The sequence below is a fragment of the Labeo rohita genome, chromosome 3 (assembly GCF_022985175.1).
Source record: "Labeo rohita strain BAU-BD-2019 chromosome 3, IGBB_LRoh.1.0, whole genome shotgun sequence".
Classification (NCBI taxonomy): Eukaryota; Metazoa; Chordata; class Actinopteri; order Cypriniformes; family Cyprinidae; genus Labeo; species Labeo rohita.
The window spans coordinates 19,567,051-19,588,597 of record NC_066871.1 but is presented as its reverse complement, the minus strand read 5'-3'; the positions used below and the strand labels follow the sequence as shown (position 1 = coordinate 19,588,597).

The 21,547-nt window shown below is 35.8% G+C and overlaps 4 protein-coding genes across 7 annotated transcripts; all 4 read right to left on the bottom strand.

The window, feature by feature from the left end:
- Positions 1 to 2,443: 2,443 nt before the first annotated feature.
- LOC127158852 (apoptosis regulator BAX-like) lies at positions 2,444 to 4,717 on the bottom strand. The gene is made up of 6 exons (XM_051101823.1): positions 4,625 to 4,717; positions 4,522 to 4,552; positions 3,144 to 3,323; positions 2,904 to 3,039; positions 2,671 to 2,778; positions 2,444 to 2,518 (listed from the first exon to the last, which is right to left on the bottom strand). The coding sequence occupies exons 1-6, from the start codon at positions 4,644 to 4,646 to the stop codon at positions 2,444 to 2,446; spliced, it is 552 nt and encodes a 183-aa protein (XP_050957780.1). The 5' UTR covers positions 4,647 to 4,717.
- Positions 4,718 to 6,314: 1,597 nt separating this feature from the next.
- On the bottom strand, positions 6,315 to 12,373 carry LOC127156882 (bcl-2-like protein 1). Of its 3 annotated transcripts, XM_051100019.1 has the most exons (6): positions 12,059 to 12,373; positions 11,937 to 11,967; positions 7,527 to 7,682; positions 7,190 to 7,319; positions 6,977 to 7,069; positions 6,315 to 6,877 (listed from the first exon to the last, which is right to left on the bottom strand). In XM_051100019.1, the coding sequence occupies exons 1-6, from the start codon at positions 12,066 to 12,068 to the stop codon at positions 6,728 to 6,730; spliced, it is 570 nt and encodes a 189-aa protein (XP_050955976.1). In that variant the 5' UTR covers positions 12,069 to 12,373; the 3' UTR covers positions 6,315 to 6,727. The 3 variants fall into 3 exon arrangements, 2 of the variants coding, with proteins under 2 accessions (XP_050955976.1, XP_050955982.1); XR_007825796.1 differs by having other exon boundaries at positions 7,523 to 7,682; positions 11,937 to 12,373; XM_051100025.1 differs by lacking the exon at positions 7,527 to 7,682.
- Positions 12,374 to 12,721: 348 nt separating this feature from the next.
- LOC127156875 (apoptosis regulator BAX-like) lies at positions 12,722 to 17,319 on the bottom strand. Its single transcript, XM_051100005.1, has 6 exons — positions 17,094 to 17,319; positions 16,964 to 16,994; positions 16,574 to 16,729; positions 13,995 to 14,127; positions 13,467 to 13,559; positions 12,722 to 13,376 (listed from the first exon to the last, which is right to left on the bottom strand). Exons 1-6 carry the CDS (start codon positions 17,101 to 17,103, stop codon positions 13,227 to 13,229), a joined length of 573 nt encoding a protein of 190 aa, XP_050955962.1. The 5' UTR covers positions 17,104 to 17,319; the 3' UTR covers positions 12,722 to 13,226.
- Positions 17,320 to 17,471: 152 nt separating this feature from the next.
- On the bottom strand, positions 17,472 to 21,287 carry baxb (BCL2 associated X, apoptosis regulator b). 2 transcript variants are annotated; one of them, XM_051099959.1, is made up of 6 exons: positions 20,742 to 21,282; positions 20,643 to 20,673; positions 18,899 to 19,069; positions 18,666 to 18,801; positions 18,441 to 18,545; positions 17,472 to 18,355 (listed from the first exon to the last, which is right to left on the bottom strand). In XM_051099959.1, the coding sequence occupies exons 1-6, from the start codon at positions 20,761 to 20,763 to the stop codon at positions 18,203 to 18,205; spliced, it is 618 nt and encodes a 205-aa protein (XP_050955916.1). In that variant the 5' UTR covers positions 20,764 to 21,282; the 3' UTR covers positions 17,472 to 18,202. The 2 variants fall into 2 exon arrangements, with proteins under 2 accessions (XP_050955916.1, XP_050955908.1); XM_051099951.1 differs by having other exon boundaries at positions 20,643 to 21,287.
- Positions 21,288 to 21,547: the final 260 nt, after the last annotated feature.

Here is a 21,547-nt window from a genome sequence, read left to right as displayed (position 1 = left end):
CCTGTGCCCAACCTTTTGCAACGGTATCGGGTTGAACGACATGTTTCCTGGAAACGGTGTGTAACAGGGTTTGAGATACGTTCTCTCTTGTTTGGTGGGTGTGTCAAAAATGACAGCCCGATCAGCTGCAACATGTATACAAACCACGTGGTATTAAAGTGAGACCGCTCGCACAATGCATGCATTTATTGTAGAATTTTCGACATCCCCTATGGTGCTGTAAATAAGCTGACACAAATCTTTCTAAGGCTGTTGTTTACACACTGATGCACATACTGCTATATACAGTGGGAAATTGTAAGTAAATGTAATTAACATCAAAATAAATTCACAAGAGCAAGTATATTGTTTGCACATTATTTACATTAAAGGCAAAATAACTAAAATAATAAGAGCACAAGAATAGATCTGGGACTTCTTTACATCTGTCTAATATCAAAGTAATTGCAATGTCTTCTGGTCCATATCCTGTCCTTAGGAAGGTGTGCTAGACACTGATTAATGTAACATAAAAATATTTTACATCTTTATATATTTTGCTATTGTATTCATAAACTTTTTATACTCCTCTAATTGGGCTATATAATAGTAAATATTACAGTATCATAGCAGGACAACAGTGATCAGCAATAATGATAAGCCTAACACTCACTATAGAAATAATAAGGTCATATAGATCGTAACACAGTCTCGGGTATAAGAAGTTGATTATCCTTCACCTGAAATGTTTGTCTTTTCATCCTGAAATGCAAGGCAAATGTTGGCTAACAATAATTAGGAACCACAGTTTCCACAATTCCCTTCACTCGACTGGGAAGTTCTCTTTTATTCTGGACGGCAAGGGCAGTGCCTATAACATCGAGCGTATTTTGCAGTATTAAACACGTATTTATACCGATTTCATCAGGCTCCGAAAATTCTTCAGAAAACCCCCACAAAGAATGGCCTTCTCAGCTGTCATAGTTGCAATAGTCTTGCGTCATCAGAACAAGGTGTTCAACGCACCACCGTTTCCGTTTTAAAAACATTTTGCATCGTTTTGTCGGCCCAGGTCTTGTTGCTTCCGGTGTTCCAATGTTTTGTATGTGCTCCGTTAAGTATGGAGCTGTTTTACTCAATATACCTTCAAAGGAGATGCCAAAGATGATCAAAATCGATTTCCATCACATATGCAGTTTGATATCTAAAAGTTTATTTTTTATACTTTTCACTAACATTTGGATATTAAATCTGAATAAAACGCCAGCAATGTCTGTACTTTCTTCTGCACTGGAACCTCCTGTCGCCAAGTCAAATTCCTTGTGTGTAAACATACTTGGTAATAAAGCTCTTTCTATATCTTTTATATAGCAGATTTCATACGCAATGGTAATTCAAAGTGTTTTACATAAAATTAATTAAAACAATCATAAAAAAAATCATAATCTCAACAATAAAAACAAGGGATTTAAAAGAACAGACACAATAGATATGTATAGATATATATAGATATATATAAGATATGTATTATTATAACATTTATTATTAGTAGTTCATTCTCAGATTCTCTAAACTGTTAAGTAATGCTCTGTGTTTAACTGTTAACTAAATACAATTAAGGAAAACATGACATGCGTAGTTCATTCTCAGATTCTCTAAACTGTTAAGTAATGCTCTGTGTTTAACTGTTAACTAAATACAATTAAGGAAAACATGACATGCTTTTGTACGTCCATCTTAAAGGGACAGTTCGTTCAAAAATAAAAATGTACTCACTCTCATGTTGTTTCAAGTTCGTGTGACTCATTCTTCTGTAGAAGATGCTTTGAAAAATGTGCCAATGTTGCTTTGTTCACACTGGTTTCAAACACGTAAGTAAATGATAACAAGAGTTTTCATTTTTGGGTGGACTTATACCTTTATTATATTATAATCTATTAGTACTTGGAGGTCGGTGATTCCCAAAGGTGTGTGCATTTCGATGGGTTAAATGCAGAGGACAAATCTGAGTATGGGTTACCATACTTGGCCACATGTCATGTCACATCATTACTACATCTGATTCAACATCTGAGTGGTCATTAAGTAGGCTATAGAATCAATGTACTGTATATATTATTTAATTTTGAATTGGCATATTTTTAAGAAATGAATGCACTTAAATGTAAATATACCACTATTTTAAACATATTTCAAATTTCAACTCAGTTCTTATCTCTGCAATCTGCCTTTATTCTGAATAAACATGTCTTTTTTATTGACTCACTTGCCATGTGAAATGTTTACTTGCAAAATAATATAAGTACATAAAACAAGGCATATTACTATAAAAATGAGATTGCAAATCATGTTGCAGACAAAGTAATGTCATGTCCTTTATGAAAGATCAACTTTACGGACTATCTACATTTACCCCGCTATTGTAAAGTCGAGATGATGAAGCTAGCTAGCAGTAGACTATAGTTTAGTAGACTATAGGTTTTAAAAAACCAGGATACATCCCTATGGAGAAACAGGCCAGTGCAGGGATACTGCCATTCTGCATTAGGGGGTACAAACAAAGATGTTACAGATGTGATATTATGATCAGTACTGTTCGATACATATTTTAAGAACATGGTAAAAAAAAGAAGAAGCCCAAAGCCTCTTCATATTCCAGTTTTTGAGACAATGAAAAAAAATGTTTCTTACCCATCCTCCCATTTTGCAAATCCATTGTAACAGATGTTTCCTAAAGTAATCCAGACTTGTGTTCAGAATAGCTGAAACAATAGCTGAGTGTGTGTGTACTAGAACCATCTATTGAGAGGAAAGAGGGGCTTAGAAGTTACAAAAAAATGCACATCTATAAACAACAGACATATTAACATTAAAAAAAGGACTAGGCAACAAAAAAAATGCAGAAATCAGGATCTAACCAATACCTTTGCAGACAGTTTTCCAACCAAATAGAACAGCACTATAATTCTCCCCCAGGTGATCTGTCCGTTTGTGAAAACCTTTTCCACAAGTTTCAAAAAACTGCTCATGTCAGCCACCTTTGCTAAGTCATCAATCATGCTGTGAGATCGGAAGAACAGAAAGTAAAATGGTGTTTTAAAACCGCTATAGACAACAACACTGATGTTCAGTAAAAAAGGCAACGATTCAAATCTCAGACTGACTCATTAAATGCTTCATCCTGATCAATGTTGTCACCATACACTTTGATGATCTCCGTCAACTGCTGAACAAGCATCTGGTCCTGACTGTTGCTTATTAGCGGAGATTCAGGAAGGGCTGGAAGGGCTTGAAAGGCTGTCCTTACTTTGAATGTCACATTTTTCACCTTACCTGTTACCATGCTAAAAGACAGACAAATATTATGTTAACTACATAGGAGTCAAATGTTAAGAGGTACTGATGATATGAAAGATCTTTCAGATTATGACTAAAGCCATCATTACATTACAGTCTAGTCAGTGTGACATTTATATTTTCCAAAATGCCCTATGTACCATTCTTGTAGCATAAACTTGACTTGTTCAGATCATGTCTCAGTCAGGGAATCTTTTTAATATTCATATAAATATTTACATAATAAAGGTACACTAACTTCTAACAAATGCTTCGGCTCTGAGTGGGCAAGTCTTATGCTGTTGTTCTGATTAATTGGAGACCTTTTTGAAATGATAGAATTTTTTAAATTATATAATCACAAAAATTTACAGCTGGTGTCAGCGAGCCTCTTCGGATTAAACACACCAAAACACAGGCATAATAGCCAGTTTAGATGGAAAGGGTTGCAAGATGACTATTTACACATTAAGATGTTTTAAAAACAAGAAAACAGGACAATAATTGTTTATTTGGCAACTTGTTAGGTTACTTTACGAGCAAGTTTTCATTCAAACTTATATACATCTATATATAGATATACAATCCTTACATATTTTAAGTGTTTTGCTAACCCTCAGTTTTAAAAACTCTTAAACTGGAAAAACAAGAAATTACAAATATCTGAATGCAACTAAGGAAATGTGTAGCTTCACCCTTAAAATGATAGATGGTGGATCGCTTTTGTAAGGCTAGAAGAACTGCACTAAAACTGTTAAATGTGTCTGTCTGTGTGTGTATACACACAAACACACACGTTTGTTTTTGTGAATTGTGGGGAGTTTCCATAGACTTCTATAGTTTTTATCCTGACCAAACGATATTGTCTGTCCCTAACCCAACCCTAACCCTAAACCTACCCCTTACAGAAAACCTGTTTGCATTGTTACATTTTCAGATAAACATAATTTACTATTTTTATTAATTAAGCAGGCCGGTCCCCACAATGTCAAAAATTTCAGGTTTACTATCCTTGTGGGCACATTTGGTCCCCACAATGTAGCAAGAACAAGTACATACACACACACACACACACATTTAACAATTTATTAATTATATATTTGACAATTAAGTCCTGATAACTAAAAAAGCGACATCAAACTATAAATAAATAAATAAATAAATAAAGTCCTGTATCCGATAATAGGTTTAAGAAGTTCAACTCACTCGATTAAGAGTTTTTCTCCAATCAGTTCTTCTGCAAGAAGAGAAATATTATTAACAAACATCGAACACCGTTTGATGAGCACAAACAGAGACTGACACTTACCTCGGGAGCCTTTGCAAGCCATATTAAACACAATATATTTGTTTACTGTCACTAAAACGGGATGTATGAGGGAATTCCACTCCAGTTCAGTAATCTACTTGCAACTTTTGCTTGTACAGAGATGAGTACAAGATGCTTTTGATAAAATCACAAAACATCCGATCGGTGTATGACATCAAGGTCTGCTTCTCTCGCGGTACTTTGATGTCAAACACCTGTCGGTCTGCGCAGCACCGCTTCAAGTCGAGCACACCTAGACCCTGTTGTGTGGAGGAGTTTGCGCTTCACTGGTTTGGAGCGTAATCAGGCGTTTCATGTTACCAAGTTAGAACAACGAAATCTTATTTTTCATCCATGTTGTTGTTATGTTGTTCACAAGCCATGCAGTTAGTTTAAATTAGTAGTTTTGTGAATGATTAGTTCCTCAATTCAATAGTACGAAAGGAGCTGCGTTTATGTTATGTCGTAAAAACCGTGATTCTGAGACAACATGTAACGGAGAAGTTGTTGTTCCACTTGTAATCTGGTTATAGTTGCATTCACACTCTGTCGAGTTTGCCGTAGACTCAAGGTGACAACATGTGACGTTTTACTCAGAGATGTTCACGCTCTCGGACTCTGAATTATGCATTTCTGTGGCAACAGTAGGCTCGCCTGAGCGCCTGCCCAATGCGGATATCGCATTACTCACATTCATGCGCTGTGTGTTGCTGATAAATAAGATATAATTCCACTTCTGTTGCTTTAATATGAAAACAAATATGATTAAGAAGACAATCAAAGTACTTGCTATTTAATTAAATTCGAAAGACATATTTATCATTCATTTTTTTGCCATCTGGGTTAGTTTGCCCACACAAACTCTTTGCTAACAACTTCCTCACATGTATGGTTTTAGCTGAAAGATTTGGCAAAATCATATGCAGAACCCCCTTCTTCTCACTAGAGGGCTTTTCTTTAAGTAGGATCTGGCTCCATTCCTTTTGCAGACAGTGTATCACCTTTGTATGTTATCTCTGTGACTCCAAACTGACAGTTTTTCTTGTTTAAAGGTTTGCTGTTGAGAGGTGTAGACCCCTACACCACCAGATCGCCAACATAGACACAAACACCCTGTAAACCGTCAGCTGATAACACTTTCTCTGTGAATGCTTCCCATGAGAGCTTGTCTTAATGTGAATGAGACCACAACGATGGCTGACCGCTCAACATACCTCTACTTGAAACCCAAATGCAAAACATATCAGAGATGAGCAGAACAAAGCCAGAATCTTCACAGAGTCTTCACACTTTCTCAACTTCCTGTTTGCATCCTCTCCCCCTCTCATCTGTTCCCTCTCCTTTTCTGTTTTTGAGGAAGAAGCTTTTTTGCAACCCTTGTTCTTATGATTCTCTATATTATATATTTTTTTTAGTTGAATTATAATGTATGCATGGAATACTATGAGGATGCTTAATGGTGCAGGAATACACTAGTGCAGTTTTCAAGTTAACACACATTTATGTAAGCATAAACTCATCTCAAAGGGTTTGTAGGAGATCTATGTTACCAGAACTTGTTTTACATGTGGTACTCAGTTCCAAATTACATCTCACAGCTGACTGGTTAAGACGGTATGCACCTGTTCATTCATAAAGTCCAACTGGATGGTGTTTTGGAGCAATAATAATTGCAAAATTAAGTGTGCCTTTTTTAATACTTCTGTTTTTACTGTAAGACTTGAAGAACCTCAGACACTTTGATCTTCTGAGATACATTACAGAATCATTTTGTTTAAATGTAGAATAAATGTCATTCCTTTGCATGCTGCTTAAATATCTAAATTATTTTTAATAATGATATTCCTGTACATGTCCCTTACCTTCATGGGTTTGGGGAAAGGACTTTATTTATTGCAAGTCTTTTTCATTAACCTTTATTAATCTACATTATTGAGAATTAATTTAACAAATAACATAACATTTTACACCCTTTCTCACTGTGCATAAAACTCCCAAGCAGCCTTCTCTTCTCCTATATTTGGTCACCAAACTTGGTCCATAGCATTTGTAAATTCCAACATTCCTCGTTTTGTCACTTTATCAGTCCTCCACTGACCCTCCTCAGGAACCTCTGTTCAGTCTCCAGATGATGAGGCCACCCAGCAGTAATCCACTGATGAAGATGACTCCACAGGAGAGGGAAATCAGGCGTGATGAGGAACCAAAATTTTGCTCAATGGTATAATTAACCAAGAAACTGATACTGCTGATCTGCAGGTATTTAAAAGGGGTTAATTAGTCATCATTACTTATGTGTATTCTCAGTGCTAAACTGTTAATGCAAATGCTGGCATGTTTATCAAATCATACCCATCCTCCACTACTGCAGATCCATTTCAGTAGGTTATCCCTGAAGTAATCCTGTGTCCAAGACACAATGCTTGGGATTGAATTAGGATGAATCTATCCATGAACAACAAAAAACAAGCACAGATACATCAAAGTGCAACCCCAGAGCATTAACACATTGGTTTGGGCAGGACATTTATAATTTTGTAATTATATAACTAAAGTACTGCATACCTTTGCAATTCTCCCAGCTAAACAGATCACAGCCAAAATACGCCCCCAGTTGATGTTATCAGCAAACATATTGTCCAGAATCATCTGGAAATTCTGTCTATCTGCCACATGTGCAAACATATCAACCATTCTGAAATCAAACACATGATTGATAAAAACAAATCTCTTCTTTCATTGCCTTGTTACCCCTTCCATACAAGTATTTCCAAAATTATCGCAACTTGGTCACAATTTTATATTTATTTATCCAGAATTGTGATGTTCACTTTTGAATTTATATTATGAAATTGGCACTTTAGTTCTCACAATTGTGAAGTATTTCTCACAACTCACTAACTCGTTAAATTCCGGATTTTGATCGAGTGAGTTGTTTATGTCTCTGATGATGTCAGCCGCCTGTTCCAGGAGCTGTTCCTGCTCAGCACTTATTGGCTGCGGTTCAGGAAGAGACGGTATACGTATTCCCTCATTCTGGAGCTGGTCCTTCACTAATCTGAGAACATTATGAAAGCATTTGATTTTAATTACAGAGAAAAGAAAAATAATGGCAAGCTAAAACTTTATTCCGCTAATAGAAACCAGGTATGGTTGTAACATGGAGAAAGTTGTAACAACACCAATTCCACCATTTAGGGATAAGCTAGTTTTAATTATTCACCCACTTCCTCCCAGATAATATATGAATGGTTGTCAAGGCTATAAATACATTGACCAAAATTATAAACGCAACACTTTTGTTTTTGCCCCCATTTTTCATGAGCTGAACTCAAAGATCTATAACTTTTTCTATGTACACAAAAGGCCTATTTTGCTCAAATATTGTTCACAAATCTGTCTAAATCTGTGTTAGTGAGCACTTCTTCTTTGCTGAGATAATCCATCCACCTCACAGGTGTGACATATCAAGATGCTGATTAGACAGCATGATTATTGCACAGGTGTGCCTTAGGCTGGCCACAATAAAAGGCCACTCTGAAATGTGCAGTTTAACTGTATTGGGGGGTCTGGGGGGTCCGAAAACCAATCAGTATCTGGTGTGACCACCATTTGCCTCATGCAGTGCAACACATCTCCTTCGCATAGAGTTGATCAGGTTGTTGATTGTGGCCTGTGGAATGTTGGTCCACTCCTCTTCAATGGCTGTGCGAAGTTGCTGAATATTGGCAGGAACTGGAACACGCTGTCGTATACGCCGATCCAGAGCATCCCAAACATGCTCAATGGGTGACATGTGCAGTGAGTATGCTGGCCATGCAAGAACTGGGATGTTTTCAGCTTCCAGGAATTGTGTACAGATCCTTGCAACCTGAGGCCATGCATTATCATGCTGCAACATGAGGTGATGGTCATGGCTGAATGGCACAAAAATTGGCCTCGGGATCTCGTCACAGTATCTCTGTGCATTCAAAATGCCATCAATAAAATGCACCTGTGTTCGTTGTCCATAACATACGCCTGCCCATACCATAACCCCACCACCATCATGGGCCACTCGATCCACAACGTTGACATCAGCAAACCGCTCACCCACACGACGCCATACACGCTGTCTGCCATCTGCCCTGTACAGTGAAAACCGGGATTCATCCGTCAAGAGAACACCTCTCCAAAGTGCCAGACACCATCGAATGTGAGCATTTGCCCACTAAAGTCGGTTACGATGACGAACTGCAGTCAGGTCGAGACCCTGATGAGGATGACAAGCATGCAGATGAGCTTCCCTGAGACTGTTTCTGCAGAAATTCTTTGGTTATGCAAACCGATTGTTGCAGCAGCTGTCTGGGTGGCTGGTCTCAGATGATCTTGGAGGTGAAGATGCTGGATGTGGAGGTCCTGGGCTGGTGTGGTTACACGTGGTCTGCAGTTGTGAGGCTGGTTTGATGTACTGCCAAATTTTCTGAAACACCTTTGGAGACGGCTTATGGTAGAGAAATGAACATTCAATTCACGGGCAACAGCTCTGGTGGACATTCCTGCAGTCAGCATGCCAATTGCACGCTCCCTCAAAACTTGCGACATCTGTGGCATTGTGCTGTGTGATAAAACTGCACATTTCAGAGTGGCCTTTTATTGTGGCCAGCCTAAGGCACACCTGTGCAATAATCAGTGTTGGGAAGGTTACTTTGGAAATGTAATAGGTTACAGACTACAAGTTACCTGATTTAAAATGTAATAAGTAGTGTAACTTTTCGATTACTTTATAAATGTAACTTATTACTTTTAATTACTTTTTGATTACTTTTCTAAATTTCTAATATTTTCAACTGTTAATCATTTTGAAACATTTAAACCAGGCAGAGTTAACCTTACAGTAGCGTTCAACACTGATTACTGTCAGACTTTTAAAATCCTTTATCACTTGAATTAAGATTATAATAAGTAAGGGATAATATTCATCTTTATTTTGCAATAACAACTGGCTAAATGTACATTATCTCACTTATTACACAGCTGCTTGATAGATTATTTAGATGTTTTGTGTCAAAATACTTAATACGAAATACTGATCTGAGTTGAAATATTTGAACGCAAAGCTTCCATGAAGAAATCAGTTGCTAGCAAACGGCAAGTTCAAACTAGACATTTTAGGGATACAGTGCAGTCATACCAGTTTTCTTACACAACATTTCACCACATAAATAATTAAGTAGTAGTACTAGTTTGTTAGTTATCTTATAATCCATTACAATGTACAAAAAATGGCAGCAGCTGCGTTTATATGAAACAATAGAGCAAGTCCACGATACCAGGATGACAGAATTAAGAAATTGTACACATAATATTGAATTAAGCTTTAATATTTTATTAGCTAATCAAACGCAAAGCTTCTGCCAAGAAAAATTAGCAAGCATATAGCACTGACTTAAGTTGCCCCGAAAGAGTCTGAGCTGTGTAATAATTTAATTTAAAGCACAGCCACCACAAATTCAGACTTTTTTTTTTTTTTTTTTTTTTGTACTTATATTTTTGGGCTTTTTATGCCTTTTATTGTGATTTCGCAGTAGAGAGATGACAGGAAAGAGCTGGGAGGAGAGAGGGTAGCGGGATCGGCAAAGGACCTCAAGACGGGAATCGAACTCGGGTCACTGCACAATATGTCATAACAAGATCATAACATAAATAACATCATAACAAGAAACAGTTTAATAGCTATGATACCGGGTTTGAAATCAAATGTTTGCATAGTTAAGACAGAAAACACTAGCATCTAACAATGCCTTGGAAAAAACAATCTTAAAAAATAAAGTTTATGCATAAGCCCAAATAAGAAATAAAACAGTTATCGAATAAGCATGTGTCCTATTCTGTGTCCTAAACTCCTGAAACATTGGTGTCTCATTTTAGAGCAGTCAATGCAATTTAAGAAGTCAATTAAATTTGTAAGTGGGGGTGGGTGTGTGAAAAAATTCAGATGTAATCCCCTTTGTAATCACTGGCATTTTCAAAAGTAACTGTAATTTAATTACATATTTTTTCTCAGTAACTGTAACTAATTACAATTACATTTATTTTGTAATTAAATTACGTAATTCCGTTACATGTAACTAGTTACTCCCCAACTCTGGCAATAATCATGCTGTCCAATCAGCATCTTGATATGCCACACTTGTGAGGTGGATGGATTATCTCGGCAAAGGAGAAGTGCTCACTAACACAGATTTAGACAGATTTGTGAACAATATTTGAGAGAAATAGGCCTTTTGTGTACATAAAAAAAAAGTCTTAGATCTTTGAGTTCAGCTCATGAAAAATAGGGGCAAAAACAAAAGTGCTGGATTTATAATTTTGGTCAGTGTAGGTACATACAGATTTTATAAAGAAAAAAGAATGATTTTGATTGAAGAATGTAATTTTTTTTGACCAAAACTAGTGTTTAGTTGTGACACATCTTAGCATACCCTTACATACAACTGAGAACTTTTGGCAGCTCAAAGAGGAAGAGGAAGTGTGTGTAAAATGTGCCCTTTATGCAGTTTCTGGATTCACCAAGCTTGCACTTTAGGGTTAAAAACATTGATTTGTCACTATTGTGACTCCGTTTGAGAACATTTATACGTAAACACAATTTCACAAACAAATTTAAAGTTTTTTGTTAGATCTGTTACTTTGGTACACTGGAGCTAAGTGTTCATTAAGCATAAACACCATTAAGGAAGTTTGTTCTATTAGTTTACTTTGCACACACACAAACACACTCCTGTGTCAAACAGAAAGTGGCTTTCACAGAAAGTGAGACAATGTTTTGTATTGTTCTTTTAGATTGTTTTTTGAATTTTGAATTTTTTGAAGCATATTTCATGAGGTGGCTGCTGTTTTTGCTTATTCTGTCTAATTGTTACAACATACCCCAACAGTGGGGTTTATAACAATGGCACTCCATGTATTTTACATCAACTTATAAGGGCTGTGATATTCTTGCAGAGGTTTGAGTTGGTGCCTTTAGTAGTAAACAAATGTGGGTGCTTTGTATAAAAGTTTAAGCGCTCTAGCACAAAAATTCAGGAAGTTACAGATACTAAAACAAAAAGCATTACAAACATACCAGGTCAACCATACCCCTGCTTAAAATAAATGCACATGAAAATGGTACAACAAATAACACTGGAAAAATGACATTCAGGTAAATATCTATTAGTTGTAAAGTGACATTTTTGGTTATTTGGATAAATTATTTATTTTTAAACATTATAAAAACTATCTATTTATCATGTTTCAAGCACAACGTAGACAAATATATGAAACTTACCTAAGTACAAGATTGTTTAAAAATGGGTCGTCTAAAAGATACAAAAGCAAATGTCACTTTGCTGGATTTTATGATTACGTTAGGAAATAATGGTGTAGGCCAGTTTCCTAATGTCCGAGTACCTGATGCCATCAGCGCTTCTCTTTTTTCTGTCTTTGTCCTTGGTCCTACAATAAGTTTTGATGGCTATATAAACCAATGAAGCTGTGTAGGCTATGCCTTTAAGCTAATGTCACACAAACTGGTTTAGTAAGTTTTGCTGTCTAAATCAAAGAGGTACTGTAATAACATTCCCGTCAGTTCCGCATATTTACTGCTAGAGCCATGGTAGAGCACACACTCCCTCACACACACTCACACACACACAGTTCACCCCACTGATTTTTGACGGTTCTGGTCAGGGAACTGAGACAGCCATGACAGAAACTTCATTTTGTGCTGAGTGACACATCTTTGTGTTGATTTTGATGTTTGTTTTGGATCATTGTCCTAATGGAAGATCCAACCACAACCCATTATAAGATTTCTAATAGAGGCAGTCAGGTTTAGATTCTTCATCTGTTGGTATTTGATCATTTGGTAAAATTTTCAACATGTGTCCTGTGTGATTCTTCAGTTGTTTGTTGTGATTACTCCATGTTACTCTGGGATTCTAGATTTTTTTCTTCTATTTTTGCTTATTTTTTAGCATTTCATAACAAATGTGATTTCTGTACATGCTGCTTAAACATCTAAATATATTTTCTAAATAATTTTCCTGTACAGACCATCATAGGTTTGTGGGAAGGACTGTATTTAATGTAGGTGTTTGCATTGGTCTTTCATAATCTACATTTTTGGAAAAGTTTAAACAAATACATTTCAAATGCAACAATACAATTTTTGTACATCATATTTATAGCGCATATTCATTTAGTCTATAATTACAGGATTATTTATTTAAAAAATGTAATAAAAATTATAAAGATGAGGTAGAGGTTAGTTACAGTGGGCATAGAAATTACAGTGAACAGTTGTCTTGGCATAGCACCTATGACATTTCAAGTCTTGCTAGTTATTGCTATACTACCCGTTTCGGATTAATTTTATCCCTCCTCACTCACAAGAACAATAAAAAAAAAAAAAAAAAAAATCACAGTCTGCAATTCCTGTCTGATCATACACTGTACATTATGCGATTTTACACTTTCTTACGCTGCATGATATTGTCAATCAGTCTTTTCTCTTACTCCGTTGCATGTGTAAAGCATTCCTCCTTTTCTCATTTCATCAGTCCTCCACTGACCCTCCTCAGGCACTTCTGTTTAGCCTCCAGACGATGAGGCCACCCAGCAGTAATCCACTGATGAAGAAGACTCCACAGGAAAGAGAAGTCAAGCTGGATGACGTACCGAAATCTCGCTCAAAGGAGTAACGAGCCAAGGAAGAGATGCTGTTGATCTGCAGGTATTTAAAAGTGACTATTACTGATTTGTCCTATCAATGATATGCTATGTTAGTACAAGTGTTGTCATGTTTATCAAATCATACCCATCCTCCCCTATTGCAGATCCATCTCAGTAGGTTATTCCTGAAGTAATCCAGTGTCCAAGACACAAAGCCTGAGACAAAATCAGCAAGAATCTATCCATGCAAAACCAAAAAAACAAGCACAGAAATAAAGTCCAATCTTAGAGCATTAACACTTGGGTTTGGGCACTGAAACCTTACAAATGAATGCTGGCATTACAAATTTATTGTGAAATTGAGTTGGAATGATTGTGTACCTTCATTATTGAAATTTGCACTGTATTTTTGACTCTTATACCCTCTTAAAAATAATGGTGCAATGCCATAGAAGAAACATTTTGGGTTCCACAAAGAACCATTCAGTCAAAGGTTATTTAAAGAACCATCTCTTTCTTGCTTTTTTAAAATCTGAAAACCATCCTTTATGGAACCATTTTGACAAAAAAGGTTCTTCTATGGCATCGTGAAGCACCTTTATTTGTATAGTAACACACACACACACACACACAAACAAATGAAAGTAGGTAAAACAAAGAAAGCACTGCATACCTTTGCAATGGATTTCCCAACAACACAGATCAGAGTAACAATTTTTCCCCAGGTGATGTCATCAACAAACACTTTGTTTACCAGCATTTGGAAACTCTGTCTATCCGCCACACGTGCAAACCCATCAACCATGCTGAAATTAAACACATCTTTAATAAAACAGACTTGCTCTTTAATTTTACTGGTGGTATTTTAATTTTATTTCATTTCTCATAATTGCAACTTTCAGTTGTGACTTTAGGCCTATATCTCAAAATTGGCAAGTTCACTTCTAATAACTGTGACTTAAACATGGTGTACAGTTCACCCAAAAATGAAAATTGTCATCTACCATTATCATTTACCTATTCACTTGTTCCAAAACTATTTTTTCCCTGTTGAGCACAAAATTGGATATTTTGAAGAATGTTGGCTACCAAAAAATAGTGTTTTCACGACGTGTCATCAATTGGCCATAATGGCGGCACAGAATTTGCTGATTATTGCTGCTGAAAATGGTCAATTATTGTCATGTTTTGTGCTGTAGTACTATAGACTGCTAAAAGTTATAACAAATCAAGGAGAAGAGTGCAAAAAACTGTCTGAGGAAAGAACGCATTTGTGGTTTGCCAAACTGAACTAGGATTTCCAGGGCAAGAATCTTGACAACATTTGAGTTTGTTCTTATCATTTCCGATCAGGTAGGTGATATATTAGGCTAATATCTTAAAGGAGAAGTTCACTTCCAGAACAAAAATGTACAGATAATGTACTCACCCCCTCACCCCCAAGTTTTTACCAAAGGTTTTTACTATACTTGAGAGCACAGATGTCAATATTTGGTGGTTCAAAAACCCATGTGATGTCTCTCTTAAACTTTTTAAAACTTTTTTTTGCATAGTCTGGTAAGTGTTATTTTCAGGCTTGTCACATCCATAACAGTACATATTCCACATAAATAGACAAATCAAAATGAAAATAAAGTAACAATTACATGTTCTGTGAAGAGTCGTCCCTTCTCTATTTATTAGGTATTATTGCATCTGGTTTGTGCATTTTAATTTGCAGAAATCCTAAAGGTATGTTGTCTCTCAAAAACAGTGTCCTTTTTTGTCACATCCATAACACATGATTATGTCCCTTTTTAAACATAGAAAACTTGTGCATAGACAAATTTTTTTCTGATGTTTAGACTCTATCAACAAGGGTTTATTAAAATATAAACAGATGGTTCTGTATATTAGTAACACATACATTCTCTTTTATATGTCTTATTTATATATCACATCCATAATGCAAAATGTCACATTCATAATGCTAAGTTTGCCCTCATGTCTTTCTATCTTCAGTCGTAACAACGTTTCAGGATTTCTCTACATATAATGGACTTCTATGGTGCCCATGAGTTTGAACTTCTAAAATGCAGTTTAAATGCAGCTTCAAAGGGCTCTAAACGATCCCAGCCGAGGAAAGAAGGGTCTTATCTAGTGAAAAAAAAATTGACAATTTATATACTTTTTAACCTCAGATGCTTGTCTTGTCTAGCTCTGCGTGAATTCTGTGTATTCCGGTTCAAGACAGTTAGGGGTAGGTTGAAAAAGTCCCATCTCATTTTCTCCGACTTCAAAATCGTCCTACATCACTGAAGTACCATCCCAGTGTTTACAAAGTGAACATGCAAAGAAGATCAAATGCCTTTTACAAAAAAAAGGTAAAACAGCGACGTAAATACGAGAAGAAAATGAGATGGGAGTTTTTCGACATACCCTAACTGTACTGAACCGAAATACACAGAGTTCACACAGAGCTAGACAAGACAAGCATTTGAGGTGAAAATGTATATAAATAATATTTTTTAGAAAATGACCAATCGTTTCATTAGAAAAGACCCCTTTTCCTTGGCTGGGATCATTTAGAGCCCTTTGAAGCCGCATTTAAACTGCATTTTGGAAGTTCAAAATCGCAGGCACCATTGAAGTCCACTATATGGAGAGGAAATCCTGAAATGTTTCTTTACGACAGAAGAAAGAAAGACATGGACATCTTGGATGACAAGAGGGTGAGTACATTATCTGTACATTTTTGTTCTGGAAGTGACTTCTCCTTTAATTAATACTGCTTGTTTACCACCTATTAACTTTAGTTTGTCAAAATATTGTGCCCTTTCCTGCTTACTAAATCCTTCTCTATTTAATTCAGCAGCTTCCACACTTTTTTCTGTGGTTTAGACAGCATAAATTAGCAGAACAAAGCATTCAGTAACTGTGCAGTCAATGTTGTTTACATCCGAGTATCGCCAATATTGCCGTGCATCCAGGTAACTGACCAAATCGTGATGTGAGTGCAAACCCTCTACTGACGTTAGCCATTGACTTCCATAGTATGGAAAAAATTTATACTACCTAGTGAAAGGTAATAGGAAATTTTTATGTTCAGGTGAACTACCTTTAATTCTCACAATTTTATTTTTTAAGCTATCATACATTAACTTTAACATAATTATTTTTACTCAAAGGCAGAAGGTGACTTCCATAATTATTACATACAGTAATAGGCTACCCTCTCGCATACCATAAAGACATTTCGAAATCGATACTAACTCATTGAATTCCGGCTTTTGATCGAGAGAGTCACCGATGACTCTGATGACGTTAGCCACCTGGTCCAGGAGCTGCTCCCGCTCAGCACTCATTGGCTGCGGTTCAGGAAGTGACGGTACACATGTTCCCGCTCTCTGTACCTGGTCCTTCACTGATCTGAGAACATTATTTAAAAGATAAAGAAACGAAAAAAACGACATGTACTGATACGTTATGTAGTGCTACATAAAATGTATAGCAACGAAAATGCCACAACGAATAAGACGGAAAAAATGGCATCCAGGTAAACGGCCTCTGTCGGTTAAGTTACTTTATTGGATATCTTGGTATTCTTTGTTAAATATTATATTTATTAGTATTAATTAATTAATTTAAATATGTGAAACTCACCGAAGTACAAGATTCTCTGAAAACTGGTAATCTAAAAGATTGATACAGAAGTAAAATTACCACACTAGATTTCATGTCATTATACTAGAGCTCACTTTAAGAAATAAAGCCCTGTTTCGTAAAGTCATACCTAATTCCATGACCGCTTTTTCGGTTTTCTTCCTCCTTGGTCCTGCGATAGGATTTGATGACCACTTCACAAACCACAGTAAAAACCGTACCTATGTGGCCTGTGTCTTTACGTCGACGTCATAGTATAAACATTTCGCAAACATCTAAATAGTTTAATTAGCCTTGTTCTCCAAATCAGATACAATAAAACTGTTGTCAGTTCCGCATCTTCACTGCTAGCGTCACACAAGGCTAGTGAAAGTAAAAGCGAAACAAACGAGCGGTTTGTCTAATTTCCTTGTATTTCTCCATCCAAAACAATTCTATATTTAGCAGACATCCTCAAGCTATAATGTAGCTCATAAAAAACTCTCTCTGTACAACAGCCTATATATTTCTGTTTTTTTTTATTACAGAATCATCAGGCACACAAAACTGCCTATACACCTTAATATATATATATATATATATATGAAGAGTTCAGATGCGAAAGCCTCTAAATCCATCTGACCTATTTCTTTAAAATGAGCATTTCTTTCTGCCTACTTTGTATTGGTTTCTATGTAAGTACTGGTACTTCTGATTGGGCTGAGGCTGGAATTTAGCGAGTCTGAAGTAAAAGTATTTGATGGACTTATGCTATGTGTCAGGAGTATTCACTCAGTATCATCTCATTTTTGACCGAGATGGCTTTTAGCTGGTTTTGCATCTGAACTCTTCATATATATATATTAAAAAAACAAACAAAAAACAAACAAACATACAAATCATCAGGACTTTAAGCACATTCAATGCACAAAAGCACAATGCTTAAATGTACACTAGAGAGGACAAGCCACCTTCTACAAAACCATTATTGTATATCATGTGACTGTTTAAATAAAAAGCTTATAGGCTCAGTTTTATTCTTACAATTTGTCCTGATCCTGAATAAACATGTACCTTTTTAGTTCTTTAACATGACAATATTCAATATGTTTTCTACAAAAGTATAAATACATATAAAATACAGGTGTTTTACAATAAAAAGGGGGCAAATTACAAAAGGCAGATGTAAGATACATGGTTTCTCTCAAGTTCAACATTATGGACACTTCTGTTGCAACATCTTCATTTTCTTCCTCTTAGCTATTTCTTGGAAATTTTCGAGACGATAAAGCCACCTAGCAGTAGGCCACCGGTGAAGGCCAATGCAGCTCTAAAATAGGAAGAATTTTTACACAGTGCAGAGCCAGAAAATTGCTCAAAGGAGAAACAGGCCAGCGCAGGGATACTGTGCATCTGTATTAAGGGGTACAAACAAACGAAATGTCATATTCCAGTATTTGGGACAATAATATAAAAATGTGTCTTCATTGTTTCTTACCCATCCTCCCATTTTGCGAATCCATTCCAACAGAGTCCTCCTGAAGTAATCCAGACATAAGGTCAAAATGTCTGAAACAATTGTGGGTAAGCTTGCAAGGACCATCTGTTGACAGGAAAGAGATATATATGTACAGATATAAACACAAAGATGCATGTCAACAGATATACTAACATAAATTTTAAAAAGACAACAGAAACATGCAGAATCTAACTAATCCAATACCTTTGCAGACAGTTTTCCAACTGAATAGAACAGCACTATAATTCTCCCCCAGTTGATCTGGCCATCTGTGAAAACTTTTTCCACAAGTTCCCAGAAACTCTTTTTATCAGCCACTTTTACTAAGCCATCAATCATGCTGTGAGTTCAGAAGAACAGAAAGTGAAACCTGGTGTTTTAAAACCAGTATTGACAGCAACACTGATGTTTAGTAAAGATTCAAATCTCAAACTGACTCATTGAATGCTTTATCCTGATCGAGCCTATCGCCGATCACTTTGATGGTCTCCGCCAGCTGTTCAACAAGCTTCTGGTCCTGGCTGTTGCTTATTGGTCGAGCTTCGGGAAGAGCTGGTGGGGCAGCATGTACTTCAGCTGTTACGCTCATCACCTCATTTCTTACCACCCTGAAAGACATTTAATTTGTTAACTGCATGTGAGTCAAATGTTTATAGGTATACTATCACAGATTCACAATTACCTCCAATAAACATGATAATACTTAATTTAACACTAATAATTTCGTTATTACTTTCCTCAAATGACATTAACGATGGCATGAAATGACAATCTAGTCAGTATTTACATTTTCCAAATTTATGTAATTTATGTATTTTATTGCTATCAAGTATAGCATAGGTGTTTTCTTCTAATCATATCAAAGGATGATAGTTTTATATTTTTTAACAATATTCTTTAGGAAAATAAAATTTAATAGTAGGTATATTATAATCTCACACAAATCTCACAATAATTTTTTTTTTTTTCTGTGTTTTTACAATGAGTGGGTCTCAAGTTTAAAATAATGAATAAAAATGTTATAGTCAACATTATTTTTTATAATCAAAATACATTTTTTTAATTGAGTTAAAATTTTCTTTAAATTACAAAAAAATTACATTTTTCTTATGTTGTCAAAACTTCTATCAACAATTTTACTTGGACTTTTAACTGGACAACCCTAGCAACTAAAAATGGTTTATCACAACAACATGGGAAGAGCATCATATGTTATTTTCTTCTGGGGTGGTCATTTTTATCACATTATTGTAAGTGTCCTCTCTTTTTTTCCAAATAAACTAATGTCAAGGAGAACTGACTGTCAATCTGTTAAGGTTTGCAATCATTTTATGATTTCAGTTCAAATATATATTCAAAACTGACATCAAGCTGATGAAAAAATAACATGCATTTGGGCAGATAAGGCCTGCCACTGGAATTATGAGTCAAAATGGTGAATATTTTAATTATTGTATGGTACCTGCCAATTATTGGATAATAGTTGTCATGGTGTCATGGCCTGTGTGACTGTGGCCACTGATGAGAATTAATTGCTTACCACAAATTCTTTTCTCATCATTTAACCTTTTTTGTGCCAGAGGACATTGAGTATGTGTGCATGAGTATGTATCAACTTGTTACTTGTTTTTGTTTGTTTTTTTTAGATGCTATATAGCTGTTTTTTGTACATGTTGGAGTTTTGTATAACATCTCTTAAAATGTATTTGATTTGAAATGTACCCACAATTATGGAATGAGCAAGAGATATGCTAGATTTGACATTGTAATAGCATTCTAATTGCTCATTGTTAGCTTTGTTACTTACATGTGAGATATCTGAATCAACAATCATATTTAAAAAGTGGTAAAACAGTTACTGGACTTTTACTATTCAGTTTACTTGTTGACAACAACAACAACTTCGTTTTTGGTTTTTTTTTACAGTGGTCCTTATTATGTGGTTCTTTCTCTATATATCTTCTATGTAGGCCTTTATGTGTGTCATTTGTACGTGTATCTACTTTCCTCGTTTCCATATCCATGCAAATCTCTCAATTTGTTTTTGTTTCTAAAGCTGTAGGTTATATTTTTTAAAATACTAAATATTTAAACAGACTAGCAATTAGCGGAAACATTAACTTATAATAAAGTTAAAATACGACATACAACAACATAATAAGTATAAAAAGTGTAACATACCCAATCAAGAGTGCTTCTCCAATCTGGTCATCTGTAGAGCAAAGAGAAACATCAGTAACAAACATCTAACATCGCTTAAGAGCACAAACAAACACTTACCCTGCGAGACTTCGCAAGCCATTTCAGTAAAATATAGGCTATCTGTATATAATGTTGCTGCTGTTATTTAGTGTTTCAGGTAAGGTTTTCCGATGGGTGTAGCTTTGGGGAATACCACTCTATTTCAGTAGACTACCACAACTTTTGTGGAGATGAGTGACAATTTCTGAGCGTGTTTCATTTGGGAGGCTGCACCCTCAGGAGGTCGCCTATGTCGGCCGCCTACGTCACCGAAGCTGCCTCATTTCAGGAAAGTAACCAAAATTCCAAAATAATAAGTTACAGCAATTTATGCCTTACAATGAACAACAATTAATGTCATAATTGTTTACTTTTCTGAACTGGGACAACATCGAAGACGTATGCGGCTGAAGGGCGCATCTTTCGAAATGAGACACAGCCTAGATGGCAAGTATGGACGCCTTCCTTTGAGTCGTCCATCTGATATATATGACATATAACGACTATGGTCTACTTTAAAGTCCTGTGTCGTAAAGTTCTAACAAATTACTTATTAAAGTGACAGCTCAGTCTTATTTTGTGAATGATGTGTTTCTCTGCTTTCTTAGTCCAATAGTATGATCAGGAGGGGTTTAGTTTGACGTAGGCTACAATCAGTGTTGCCATGTCCACTCACTATAAGCGTCTCTGGGATTGTTTGTTCTAAAGTTTACTTATAAATACTGGTAATAGTGAGTTGTGTGTTTTCCATATGATGAGTATCTAATTTTTTGTAAGTATATTGCATTGTTTTAAAATTATATTGGAATTAAAAAGTATTACTGAAAACTATTTTGCAACTTGCA